General features: G+C 35.0%; 1 protein-coding gene across 1 annotated transcript; it reads right to left on the reverse strand.

Annotated features, from left to right (window-relative positions):
• Positions 1-796: 796 nt before the first annotated feature.
• LOC125809110 (probable protein S-acyltransferase 14) lies at positions 797-13,654 on the reverse strand. The gene is made up of 7 exons (XM_049488751.1): positions 13,248-13,654; positions 12,660-12,879; positions 12,482-12,573; positions 9,166-9,289; positions 8,983-9,068; positions 8,709-8,774; positions 797-1,340 (listed from the first exon to the last, which is right to left on the reverse strand). The coding sequence occupies exons 1-7, from the start codon at positions 13,461-13,463 to the stop codon at positions 1,218-1,220; spliced, it is 927 nt and encodes a 308-aa protein (XP_049344708.1). The 5' UTR covers positions 13,464-13,654; the 3' UTR covers positions 797-1,217.
• Between the last annotated feature and the right edge of the window lie 1,057 nt (positions 13,655-14,711).

Raw genomic sequence — 14,711 nt, forward strand, 5'->3', positions numbered from 1 at the left:
CATATTACTTTAAATTTCATTATGCTAAACAATTTTTGTTTCAAGATTATATTTTTGTTCGCAAATTGGTAAGTTCTCTTTTAGGGTGTGATTTTTATATTGTGTAGTGCGTATTTTTTGTCTGTTATGAAAGGAACGATGTGATTGTTTAGCTTGTACATAGAGAAAGGACATATTTGTAAATATAAATAATGATACTATCATTGCCTGTTTTCAAAATATGAAAGTGTGTCGATGTCAAGTATGAATGGATGATCTACTTTTGTTATATTAGTACTAAACTAATTTTACGTTCGATCATTTTGAAGTTTATAATTTGCTCATAATTGTTCACAATTTTCAAGTTTAAGAGAGTTGTAACTTGTATTCTAAATTTTGTAGCTAATAATTGACATGATTATGTTAAAGATAGTGATACCCTTCTCAATGATCTTCAAATTTTGAGTTCACCTCTATTCAAAATGATAGGTGGTATGTAACACTATCCTACCCCATGTGTTCATTTTTGTTCATGATGCTAACCTTCATTTGAGTATGACAACTTTCAGGAGAGATGTACATTACTTTATTTTTGGCAATATTGCGCAAATATAAGAGTTAAACTATGAACCCTCTATTGTCAAAAAAACATCTGGGACTTCCATTAGCATGGCTATGATCCAAAATTTCAGACAGTATACTTTCCTCCAGTGTATTTGAGACAAAATAAATAACCCCACCAGAACAGAACTCATAACTCATCCTGATGGCAAAGTCCTCATTTCAACGAAGCTACGAACAATTAAAACTCTTATCATACCGACGAAAAATCATCACAGATTTGATCTGCACTTCTCTTATCAGGAAATCAATGTTTTCGGGTGGAGAATCTTCAGAGATCTAATCTGCATTTCTGATCAAGTAATCAATTACAAGAACACTGCTGTTAAACGTGAAAATCAGCATCATTTTTATGTTACAGAATATTAATTTCACATAGATATCTAAAAATCATGAAATGGACAAATCAACGTAGTACGAAATGCCAGCCTTTGCTCCAATCCACAAGTTGTTCGCCTGCTCAGACTCTTCATATTCTTGTGGTGTTGCTCTGCGTAATACGAGTAGATGCAAAGGTCCAGTCCAATGTAGTTAAAGCCGGTTAATCAGTTGAAATCGTGAGGCACTGTATATTTTGTTACAAAGAACGAAACTTATGTTCGGTATGCACATCATGATTATTCTTGGGCATCAAGGTCAGGCTTCGATGGGTACTCAAGACCGTGAAGAGCAGGTATCCGTCTTAAATCTTCTTCAGAGTAAGCAGGAATGAACCAATACCGTTTGTCCAAACCAAACACCTGAATCATATAATACAACCTTAGAATGGTAAACTGAAAGGGATCTAACATTTTTTATGAAAATAACACAGATCTAACACAACTTGTAACATGACATAGGCAAGACAAGCAAAGGTAATTAGCTGTCATATTCAAAACTAGTTTTTGCAGTCCAATCCAAATGGTGCCCTGATAAGTTTTCTCGAGACAACTAAACTTGAGAAAGTACTCCAAGTTTATTGGGTAGTCCAGTCCGACACTGGGTCTTATACAGCAGCGTTTTAACCAGTAAAATATAACTGAAAAATGACAGGCATGTGATAGCTTTCTCATGTTTATTCATTTAAATAACCAAAATAGCAAAAGGTAACACCAAAGCTGTACTCTTTTTAAGATAAAAACTTCCAGTTAATGGCAGATCAGGCACGAGAATTTCAGGATTCATACAAAAAGTTGCCCCACAATGTCACATTGTTTCGACAGAAGAGTAAATTGTAACACAGAAAACTGAAGGACTGCATTAAGTTGCAAAATGGCTGGTTGTGATCTGTTGGAAGTGAAACTAAAGAGTAGAGAATCAGTGAGGTAGTAGATGAATATCTTCAGTATATGCTGTAGGGCTTTGCTTGTGTATTTATCATATGAAGGTAATACCAAGGTTTTGAAAACCTCATTTGTTACGATGGAAAACCCTGTTATCAGATTAAGAGCCTCGTTAAATAGAAAAGAACGTCGAATACTTCGTTCTGTTAGCTGTAACATCCCCTCCAAACTGAATGACCATTAAGAAAAAAATAACATTTTAGTAAAACCGAAGCACCAAGACCATGTGATTTGCTAACTTTTACTTTAAATAAGCCAAAACATATTTCACCTCAATACAAGGCCTACTCAAGATGTTTCACATAATCATCGAAATTACCTACTCGAATAATTAAAATACTAAAAACTAAGTAAGAAAATATGGACTAAAAATTGTCTTCCCGTGTTCTCCAAAAAAAACAAATGCATTATTACTTGCCCTCTTCGTGAGTAAATGGCCAAAAACATACCTCAATTATACCCAACCCTTAAGCTACATCCTTGCCCAATCACAATAAACAAAAAGCATCCCTAAACTATCCCAAAACTTACAAATTACGTCCCTCCGTTAGTTTTATGTAAAGAAATAACAGGTTCAACCAGAAGCACATGACTACCCCACAAATCCAACACTTCTGTCACCTTCCCTATGGTATGCCATTTGGGACAGGGAAGCTGGAGCTACGCTAAAAAGACTCAGCACATGCCTTAACCTTAATATCAAATCAATACATTGTTGTTCAGTTGTAGAAACAAAACACTAACACAAAAACACCTTTGTTTTTGGATGAAGTTCTATACCTTTGTTATTTTCAACATCTGAATAATTGGTTTATTAGTAAACTTTTAAATCGTTTTATGAATTCCAAGAGAGTAACTATTGATAATATATAGAACTCTTCAAGATATAAAGGTAAAAGACGAATTATGTATCTCATTTCATTTACAAACTACGTAAACTATTAATTATAAAAAACTTTACAAGATAGGGGTAAAGCTACATACACAACACCCTTCTCATACCTACTTGTAAAATTATATACGATATATTGTTATTGTTGTAAAAGACAAATTATGTATCTCATTAACCCACAATATTATATTTACTTGATCTAAACATTAAAATTGAAATAATATAAATGAGAAAAGCTATATAAAAATATTTCTATTTTAAAGAGAAGAAACTATTTTTCATGTTAATCTGCACATCTCTTAAATTAATCTCACCAAATATGTATTCCTTATAGCAATATTAGTGCTATTCAAAAGACATGTATGGGTGGAGTAGTGAGAAATGATCAAGGAGATTTTTCGATGGCCTTTTTTAGCTAAATATTTCACTAATAATCATGTTGACATATTAGGTGCTATAATTCTGGGAGTAGATGGTGTTGCTAAATATACCACAAATTACAATTGAATAAAATAAACAAAAATGAATAAATTAATATTCAGGTTGAGGCAGACTCGCTCTCTTTAAGAAGATTCAGGCCCACTGCGTTATAATCTACACCGATCAAGTTGTACAACTGTTGACTTATGTAACACCTCGCATTTCGAACCCATGATTACTCGTTAATTGGCATAGACAAACCAGCCCAAAAATTTTCAGTGTCAGTTACCCCGAGTTGGTTCACGAGTCGTGAACACAATCATGGGATTAACTCTAAGTCAAATCAGTTCCCACGACTGATAGTATGAGTCCTGAACCACGTCCATGATTCGTACCATCAGTCATGAAAACATTCAGAGGCTTCCATAAATTAATCAGTTCCCACGACTAACAATACGAGTCGTGAGCCAGGTCCGCGATTCGTACCATCAGCCATGGTTAGGTCCTAAGACTGCCAGCTCCCCCGATTGACCGTACGAGTCATGAACCAAGTCTAGGATTTGTACTATCAATCGTGAAAATATTTAGAGACCCCAGATTCACCAAGGTTCCCACGACTGACAGTACGAGTCGTGAACCTGGTTCGCAATTCGTAGTGTCAGACCACGAGTGGAGGAGTAACTCGTGGGAACCTAGTTCCAGAAATTTCAAAACTCACTTTGAGGGGTATTTTTGTCCTTTCCTTATCTTCCTATGCCTAGATCACAATGTTTTGGGCTACTCTAAGTGGGGAGAAAAGGGAGTTAGTCGATTAAACCTCCCCACTTATGCCTATCACTCAGAAAAAGCAGAATCACTTACACTCTAAGTCCTCTCAAGCAAGAAACTAGGGTTCTTTGTCTTCCAACTTCAGTTCAAGAATTCCATTAGGTGTTTCCATTCCAAGTATGTGGGATTTCATCAATGGATATCCTTTCAACTATTGAGTCCCAAAGAAACATTCGTATTTCAATAATTAAAATTCTATGAAAACCTAGGGTTCGTATGATCGGCATGGATTTCAATGTATTTCAGTTCTCTTCGTTATTGGTTGAAAAATACATGTCTCTCCATAACTTACAGTATTTTACTTGAAGTATATTTTCATAAACCCTCAAGATCCAAATATTTCATGCCTCCGAATTGTGTTGTTTTCAATTGCATATTTCCTTCATAATACAGGAATTGTCATGATTAGCTTTATACTCAATTTATCAGTTCCTCATGCTTAGAGATGCTTTAAAATAGTGATTATCAGTTATTAACAAATTTTCAATATTTACGAGTTATTCAGTATTATTAGTATTTTCATATTGTAAGCATAAAGCCGATTGGGGGTATTACTTAGCACGAAGCAAACATAGGTTTTAAGAGTCACCTATCAGTTAGGACTGAGACCTTTAGTAGCAATTCCTAAGCCCCAGAACTATGTGGCACCGTAGGTTTTTAAGGGTCACCCATCAGACCAGGACTAACACCTTAGTCCATTTTGGACATCAACTTAGTGGATCCACGTTAGACAGTATTCATACCCTGGTAAGGTACAAAGCGCTCCCAGCTGGGATCCAGGTTGGACTCCATTTAGCTCAGACGAAGTATATCAATTATTAGTCTCTCCCACAGTTCACTCTCACATTATTGCATTGACCTTGCATTAATTTATTTCAATTCAGTACTTATTAGTTGCATGTTGATTTACTTGGTCATTGCATCAGTTCATATATTTTAGTTCAACATTTTAGATTTATCATGTTAAGTTTACAAGACTTGTGATGCATGCATCACATACTCGGTACATTCAAAGTATTGACTGCATACCTCTCTACGCCATATTGTTTTATAATATATAGGTTCAAATGCTCAACATCCTACTCGCGGTTAGTACTACTTTTGATCAGCTCAATAGCAGTATTGGTGAGCCCTCATCTTCCGAGGACAATTCTCTATCTTATTTTCGTTATTTAGTAGACAATTAGAGTTAGTTGGGGGGCTTGCCCCAACAACTCATCTTAGTAGAGGCTATCAAACAATCAAAGAGCAGTATCAACTTTATGATTTGTTCAGATATTCTACACTTATCCATTTAGTGTTTTGGATTGATATGTCCCTTTTGGATTCAGTTTCTACATAAGTTATTTCCAGTGATTATTTATATGAATCTTAATGTCATGACAGACCATGGGTTAGCTTGGGGTCACTTGTGGCTTTAAAAATTATGTTACGACTAAGGGGTAGTCTCGGGTCGTGACAACTTATCCCCTTTAGGATGCAACAACCCAACAACGTCGTATACAGTATAACTCAAACAAGTCTGAATTAGTTGAACTGTTGTAGAGTCCAACACTCCATCAAAAGAACAACTTCCTTATACATAAAATTACTCTCTTTTGTATAGTGAGTAAATTGGAGAGAATTTTGCCATGAATATTATTCACTTTTTCCCAAAATATAATTTCACTTTATTTGAAAAATAGTGTTTGGCCATGGAAAATTCCAAATACAACTTGAAGTTGTATTTGAAATTTGGAAAACAACAAAAACCTTGTTTTCACTTTACTTTTTTCATTTTTTGAATTTAGTTTTTTCAAAAAAATCCAAAAAAAAAATCATAAAATAACATCATTTAAAATATATTCCATGTTCAAATAATATTTATATTTAAGAAAATACATTTAAATTCTAAATATTAACTGCAAAAACTATGGCCAAACATAACTCCAACTTCAAAAATTTCAAATAAAGTGATTTTTTTTTGTTTTCATGGTCAAACGCTAGAATATTTTTCTTTCATTCAACTCTCTTTCACTACACTAACCTCAAAATATAAACACAATATAATACTTCTCATCCACTTCTCATATTTTTCATATATATATCAAAATACAAAGAAGAAACATCCTTTATAAATGTGTGGATTTCTTGCACAAGTAAATGTCAAGAAAGTGGATAGTTATTTGAGGTGTAGTGGGGTAATTAGTAGGATATAATGTGGAGAACATGTCATAGTGGTTACATGAGTTACAAAGAATAATGACACCTATGTTGCTCAGACTCTTCAAAATTTTCAACGGGTGCGTGTCGGATTCGCCAAAAGTAGTGCATTTTTGGAGAGTCTGACACGGGTGCAACATCAAAAGTGAAGAGTCCGCGCAACTAAGAACGACACCACTTTTTCCACTTTATGCCGACTAACTATCATGCACTTCAATATTTTTATTTAACATTAAAATGTACATAAACACCAATATTCCCCCACTCATTTTAACCGTCAAATAAAAATATTAACGTGCATAATAATCAATGGGTATATAGTGGAGAAAGTAGTGTCATTATTCTTTGTAACTCATGTAACCACTATGACATGTTCTCCACATTATATCCTACTAATTACCCCACTAGACCTCAAATAACTATCCATTTTCCATAAACACCAACTGTAGATTTATCCAAAATGGCTTTTCTAAAATTCATGTTGAACTTGACTCTCTAGTGATAACTAATATGCTGATCAAAGAAGACTCTTGCAACTTGAAACTCGAGCACATTGTTTGAAAGCTACCTCAAACACTTTAAGAGGGGCTAAGGTTCTTTTCACTTACTGCTAGAGAAAAGCTAATCAGGTTACTGGATTTTTTCGCCAAGATAGCTGTTACAAGTGGCAATAGGGGCTTATATCTTCTCAGAGAAGCAAATGATCTGCTTCAACTTGATAAATGGAAATTACCCACCTCTCAAAGGAGATTTGAAAAATATAAAAAATTTATTAGTCAATGTATTTCTGGGTCTGTACAGGAAGAAATTCTATATGGGCTTATTTCCTTCCTTCAATCTAACTTTTGTAGACTTGAGGCAAGGTTTCATGTTCCCCTCTAGTCGTGGTAAGTTCTTTGCCTATTAATATAACATAGTAGGGGTCAAGCCAAACTCCCACACCTTAAGCTCACAACCTAAGGTGATGACTTACAAAAAAATATGTTGTCTTTTTCTTTTCTCAGATCATTTTATTAACGTCTAGTGAAACATGAAAAAATGTTTTTACATGACACTCTAAAAGAAAAGGAAAATATAAATCCAATATATATTATATACGCAGGACTAGAATATTTATCTTCCACTTCTTCCTGTCTATATTTTTCCAAATGATAACAGTGAAAGAAACGTCAATAACTAGCTAGCTTATGTTTCCGCTCCTTGCTGAAGAAGCGAAGGAGAGGAGACAATAATGGTAGATTTGTAGGGATAAGTCACATGCAAAGGCACATTTTCTGTTTGAAGCTGTTAGTTTTTCACAGACAACTAAGAGAGGTATGTAACTTGTAACTTGTAAAACTTCTAGGATAGTTCAAGATGCTATTTATTCATTATTACAATACAATATAAGGATGTTTTTAAGTTTGGGTTAAAGTTAAGGGATGTTTTTGGTCATTTACTCCCCCCCTTCACCCTATTCTACTGGTCTAGTTACTTTTCAAGTTTTATTATTCAAGCAAAAAGAATATTGCTTACGACCTATTTCATTTCTTATACAATTTTCATGATATTTCATACAAAAGTGGTTTTATTTGTGCTGTTCCTGTAGTTCTAAAGAAAAATATTTACTTTAAAAAGAAGTAGACTAATAATCAATGTTAAACCAAATCAAGTAAACCGGATAAAGTCATATAACAAGTGAAAAAGATATAACGGTAAGGAGGTAGTGAGGTAGCAAACACATCATTCTGTTAGAACATATCCTCCTACCGACCATTTCTCATTTTATTTATTTCATAAAATAACTGCAAACACTGTATTGAAGTGGCATCTAATATGAAGGTTTAATGTATGCTTCTTATATCATAAAGAGGATGAAAGCATATATCAAGACCAAAAAAAGGGTAAAACTAGAAAGTAAAGATAAAGCAACAGAAATTGCAAATTTCTTTCTACCCACTATACAACGATTATATTTCAATCATGAAACTACATTAGTCAATTAATCATTGCTATGAGATGTAGGTAATGTTTCATAAACGCGCCTGATATCAAGGTCCTATGTACATGGCATATCGTTTCCACACTGGTTTGCACTACTCCACCATCTGTAAATGAAGCTTCCTTGTTTCCCCATTCTCTACTACCATGAAGTTTAGGTTCTTCAATAATCTTTTATTTTACCATGGGCATTTAAATTAGCTTCCAAGTATTTATATCTCAGAATAAACATTGAGTGCCAGTTGCAATTGGAAGTTCTCTTTCATATCTAACTTATGTGTTTTGTTGTGTCACATTCAAACCATAACTTCCAAATCAACTCCATAAATCTGGTACTTATTATAATATTCATACCTAAGAATTTAGATCAGAGCGCAGCATTACTTAGAGAAGCATCTATCTTTTCTTTCATACTACCATCAGAAATAAATAATAAATAAGGCAATCTTGTGCAGTCATCTAACCTGTCCAAAGTTCCTCTTCCGACCAAGATCATAACGCCATTTAGGACTGGTCTTCTTCTCATATGCCTGAAAGTAAGACAAGCCATTAAATGTGCGCAAAAAAGAAAGATACTTTTCCAAATCAAAGACCAAGAGAGAAAGGTTCTATAAACTGGTTTTGCCTCAAGACTAGAGAGCTGTTTGCACAGTACAAATGATGTTTCAGATCACTAGGCGTTCCATAGAAAGGAAAACACTTTACCATTCAACTTAAGGAATAAGAAAAATGGAGTACCTCAATGGTTGTGGTATTACCAGACACCAACGATATGTGCATAATCAGAAATCCCAAAACACTCAAAGCAAAAGCAAGGTTCAAGACTGCGATGCACAAGAAATGTAGAAAAATTAAGAAAACCAGTGTCTTCATAAAGAAATCACAGGTAGCAAGTTCACCAAGACAATCCCCAGACCATACCAAAAGCAAGGAAAGTAGTCGCAAGAGTGCCCGGAGTCCCAGGTATCTCTCCATCACTGAAGAATGCAATAAATTGTGGCAGTAATGATAAAGTGACAACAGTGGTCTCAAGGAACGTATAGAACTGCAGTAAGAGAAGGTTTTAATTAGTTGAGAAAAAGTCGGTCATTAAAATACAGCAATGCGACGAAAATACCAGGACAATTGTTGTTAAGTATTCATGCATGCATAATGATGCATACAAACATCAATTGACAGGCACCAACAAGGAGGAAGAACATGGAAAAAGAAAATTCTCAATATGAACTATCACTTGCAATACTCTAAGGAAACTGCATTCCACTCTCACAGAAATAGCCAGATGAATTTTGGAAAATGATAAAATCATATAGGAAACAATATTAGAATAAGTTCCTTACAAACAATAATCACTATGGTCGTTCAGATACTGTATGCAGGGATAGTGCTAATATCGCAGTTGCTTAGTATTGGTACTTGCATGACTAGCAGCATGTCATTCAAGAAACTCCTACTATGATTGTACACAGTGGCGGAGCCACAGTACTAGCTATAGTACTAGCTATAGCTCCGTATAACCTGTAGCTTTGACTCAAACCCTGTATTTTGAGTTAAAAATTCATTTAGTATGTATAAATAATTTATTCAGAACCTAGCAAGCAAAATAAAATGTGGTCTAGAATGCATAAACTAAAAACATTGGCTGTCTCTGATTGTACATAGGAGATAATGATGGTTTGCAAAGGTCTCATGGGTGGATATGATTTCTAAGGCTACAGAACCATGTGTGACACTCATCCCCCAAAAATATCAAAAGAACTGACAAAAGAAAAAACAATATACTAAGACAAAGACTGTGATATATATGAACATCAAAATCACTCCACTTGACATATAAGCAATAACATAGGAGACTTTTATTTTTTTGAAATTAATAGCATAGGAGACTTTTAAGACGACAACAACATACCCACTGAAGAGACTATTTCGTCAAAAAATATAAATATAATGTTGTTCTCTCTCCATTTAAATTTATGTGTTTACTTTCCTATTTAGTATGTTACAAACAGAATGTTATCTTTTGATGACCAAAAAAAAAGAATGTTATTATTCAACATTTAGGAAGTTTTCCATTCCTGTTACAAACAGAATGTTATCTTTTGATGACCAAAAAAAAGAGAATGTTATTATTCAACATTTAGGAAGTTTTCCATTCCAACATTCTCATTTTATCCTTAACGACAATCCCTCATAAGAATGACATGGGATGTTTAAGGGCACTGGAAGTGTACTTTTTTGGCATGTTTTATACACCTTTACTCGTCTCAGACCACAAGATTCAAAAGTCATGTTTACATTCTTAAACTTTATAACCAATTAAAACTATGACTCATAAAATGAGGAGGAAATATATTTATATAGGCATAGGTTGCTTACGTATCCTTTGAAGAATATAATAGAGCTAAGAGGGAAGCTAATAGGGCCATAACTTGTGGGGAAGCCCAAATGGAGATGGCTTGTACCAGAAGCTAGGGACACGAGAAGAGGAGAAAGAAATGTACAAATTTGCACGCATGAGAGAATAAGAACTTAAATGGTTAAACTAGGTGAAGTGTATTAAAAATGATTCTCAACAAGTTTAGACGAGAGATAATGAGATCAAGGAGAGGAGAAGAGACTATGGTCAACCCTTCGAGATGGCCCAGTGGTTTGGGCTTGGGACTTCCATGTTGGAGGTCTCAAGTTCGAAACCCCTTGCCAGCGAAAGCAAGGGGTTTGCCTTCTGGGTCGAGCTCGTTGTGTCGGGCTTGCCTAGTGCAGGTTACCTCTCCTATGTGGTTTGCGAGCTATTGCATAGGAGCGGGTAAAACCCTGTGCGCACCCAAAGGGTAGCGGCTGCGGGTTTCCCTTGTCATCAAAAAAAAAAAAAAAAAAAGACTATGGTCAATTGTTCAACTCGAATCACGAGGATAAGCTTAAAGATCTCCAAATATTTGTACACGATAAAGACTTCAGCTATGCTCTTAGAATTAACAAGTCTAAAGTAGACATTGCCATGAAAAATATGATTAAGAAAGCCTATGGTCTCAACGGAAACCTCATAAAGGCTTGTAGGTATCTTGGAGAGGTTAGAGAAGTATGACTTACCAAACTATTTAATGTTATACTAAAAAGTGGTAGAACGCTTGATGAGTAGAGGAAGAGTACCCTTATTCCAATACATAAGAACAAAGAAGATTTTCAAAATTTTGAGAAGCATCGCAGCATTAAACTTATCAACAATAAGATGAAACTGCTGAAAAGAGTGATAGAGCAAAGATCTAGGGACCCCACAAGTGTAACAGAAAACTGGATTGTATTTATACCAGATAGATCTACAACAGATGGTATTTCTTTTGTTAGGACTGATACGCAGAAATTCGCGAGAAGAAAGATTTACACATGTTGTTCATTGCCTTATAGAAAGCATATGATTTAGTACTAACAAAAGTCATTTGGTGGGTGTTGGGGAAGAAGGGAACTTATATTAAATATATAAATCCCATAACGAATAATTATAAGAAGTCATCACTAGTGTGAGAGCAGTAGTACTAGGAGATAGAAAGGAGTTTTCAATTTTCACAACCATGAGTTAACGTAGAGGTCGACATTAAGCATGTACTTATTTACACTAGTTATAGATGAGCTAATACAGAACATTTCAATATCCCATTATGTATGTTAATTGCTTACAATAAAGTGCGAATTGATGAAACCAACGAAGTGTCATCAAAAGCTTGAGTGGTGGAGAAGCACTCTAGAGAGTAGGATAGATAAAAACCGCCTAAACTAGCCTTTGATTTCCAAAAAGACACTTAACGTTTGTGGGGTTCCTAGTACACATCCCCCATCCGAACGACTTCTAAGTGGTGTTAGTACTCCCCTTTCTAGGGCAATCCAACCAATTTTAAGAAAGGAAGTGTTTGTCACGAACAGTCCTTGCTTGCCATGTGCAAATTTCATTAAAAAAAATTATTTTTCCTTCTTAGTTATACTTCCGTTATATTTTGTCCTCGGTCGGGGCCAGGGTTAAGAGGAAGGAGTGGTACGTGGGTTAAGGGGTCTCTTAGGCTGAGAGTAGGGTCTTGGAGCATAGGGTCACTGATGGGAAAATCCATAGAGCTAGTGAAGATTCCCAAGAAAAGGAAGATTGGCATTGCTTGTATCCAGGAAAGCTATCGTCATCTGTTGACGCTATAAATATGTTCAGAATCTAGCAGCCAATACTACTCAAAATTCAAGAATCATGATAACTTACCAGGAAGAGAAGGAAATACTTGTAGTTTAATGCTCCAACACAGTTGACAACCCACACACAATGATGGTCCATCTTTAGCACACACCTTCCACCTAAATCAGGGAAGCAGACAACTCAATCTCAAACGAAAAAACTTTAATCAAAATCATCATTTAGGTGAAAAAAAACAAGAACTCACAAACGGAACAGTGATGGCATCGAGGAGGTTTTAACTGGTTGCACTTTCTACAGAAACGTATTCTGGTATTCCCTGAGTCAGCTGGCGAAGCCCCGAATTCTGATGTGGTTAACGGATCAGCTTCCCCTCTTTCTTCATCCAACTCTGGTCTCCAATTTGGAGGCACACTACCAGGATCAGTAAAAACAACAGAAAAGTAGCACCACAGAAGCATCACCAACTGCAATCATCACAAATATGTACTTTTTAGCTACTTAATATAACTTCCAATCCATCCATAGTCCCACTCAGCTCTGACACAGAACTCGATAACAAGATGAATTTGAAGTCTCTCAAACTTTTCTTTCTAAAATCTCCAGTAATCTGTCTACTTAATATTGAAGCCATCATCCACATTATCCACAGGATTCGAAAAAAAAACTACTTTCGATTTCCCAAGGTCCAACTTAACAAATTCCCTACAATTGTATGTTTGAACCGCCCATAAAAACCCAAATATAAATTTCAAAAAATGGAAATACGTCAAACACCCATAAATCATCAAATTTTATAAACAAAGTACCAGAATTTGGGAGAAAATGAAATTACCAGACAATGGAATAATACAAGTACTGAAAGAGCGATGAGGACATCGAGGAAACCACCACCACTGGTAAGGGAAGGACCATAGTTGGTTAAAACGACGGCGTAATAGGTAACTCCAACAACACCCAAAACCAAAAGGATCATGATCGAACCAAGCCCTCGCAAGGCAGTACAGAATCTGAACACGTTCCATGCCATTACAGCTCCCGATCTATACATAATATATCTTTAACAAAAAAACACCCAAAATGGGTGTTTTGTATAACAAAAATGGTGTGAATTTTCTTGAGAAATTATTTAGGGTTTATGGATTCCAGGTATGTAAAGTGGAATCCATGGATGGATGATAGAGTGAAATAGTGAGGAAGAAGGAAAATTGAGAATATTGAAACCGACTTAGATGACTTGTAGTGGTCAAAGTTAGGGAAATTTCAATACTAATTTAAGATAGAGGTCTATTAAGGCAATTTAATCTAATTAGATAGATTAGAAGAAAGTACAATTTTCCAATTTTCATTGGTCATGGGTGATAACAAAAATCATCTAGAAGGTGTTATATTGGCACTTGCATGTGCAAATAACCTACTCCAATAAAGATTTAATTATTAGTCAAAACTACTACATATAATGATGCAATGATTTTTAGTTTCTAATTCTTGTACCTCTCCCAACCTCTTACATCTCTTATGTACTGCGTTTGCGCATCTATTTATCATTGTAACTAAAATTTAAATCGAAATTAAGATCTAAAAGAGCAAATAAAGAGATTAAGTTTTGTCGAATCTCTAAAGCATATAGGTCGTTATGCAATATTAAAGATCGACAACTACACAAGTCCATTTTTGTAAGTGCATATCCCTTTACCTCCAAGTTTTTCATTATTTTCTACATATATTCACTTTGATCCATGTGAGATTCGACAGAACTCCACAAACGTTTCTCGATCACTATTCACATGGTCGGTGGTCTCTGAGTCTACAATCCACATAAAATACGATTCAGTTTGTAAAGCAGTGATAGAAACATATATATCACTTAGAGATGCATTTTGGAATGCCATACATGGCAGCTGTAGCACTTTATCTTATTCTCGGTTTTTCAAAATTTAAAATCAAACCTAACCAAATCAAAACAAATATCGGTTTTTTTAATCGGTTTGGTTCGGATCGCGGTTCGATTTGGTCTTTTAACCATAACCATGAACAACCCTAATTATGGGTTTAAGTTAACCTTCAAATCTTTCAACTATTGAAAAAAATCGGATTACTGCCTGAACTTGTTGCTCATTAGAGAGAATATGATCAATATTTTTAAGTTGAGTAATCAGGTTTGATATCATCCTAAGGTATAGTTTGATATTCTAATCATGATGCTTCTTGTAAGTATCAAATTTGATAGTCAGTTGTATAAGGCAGTCACATATGTGCCCTCATATGTCTCTCGCAAGTGTGCCTACATGGCATGAGC

The sequence above is a fragment of the Solanum verrucosum genome, unplaced genomic scaffold (assembly GCF_900185275.1).
Source record: "Solanum verrucosum unplaced genomic scaffold, falcon-dt-bn FXZP01000248.1, whole genome shotgun sequence".
Lineage (NCBI taxonomy): Eukaryota > Viridiplantae > Streptophyta > Magnoliopsida > Solanales > Solanaceae > Solanum > Solanum verrucosum.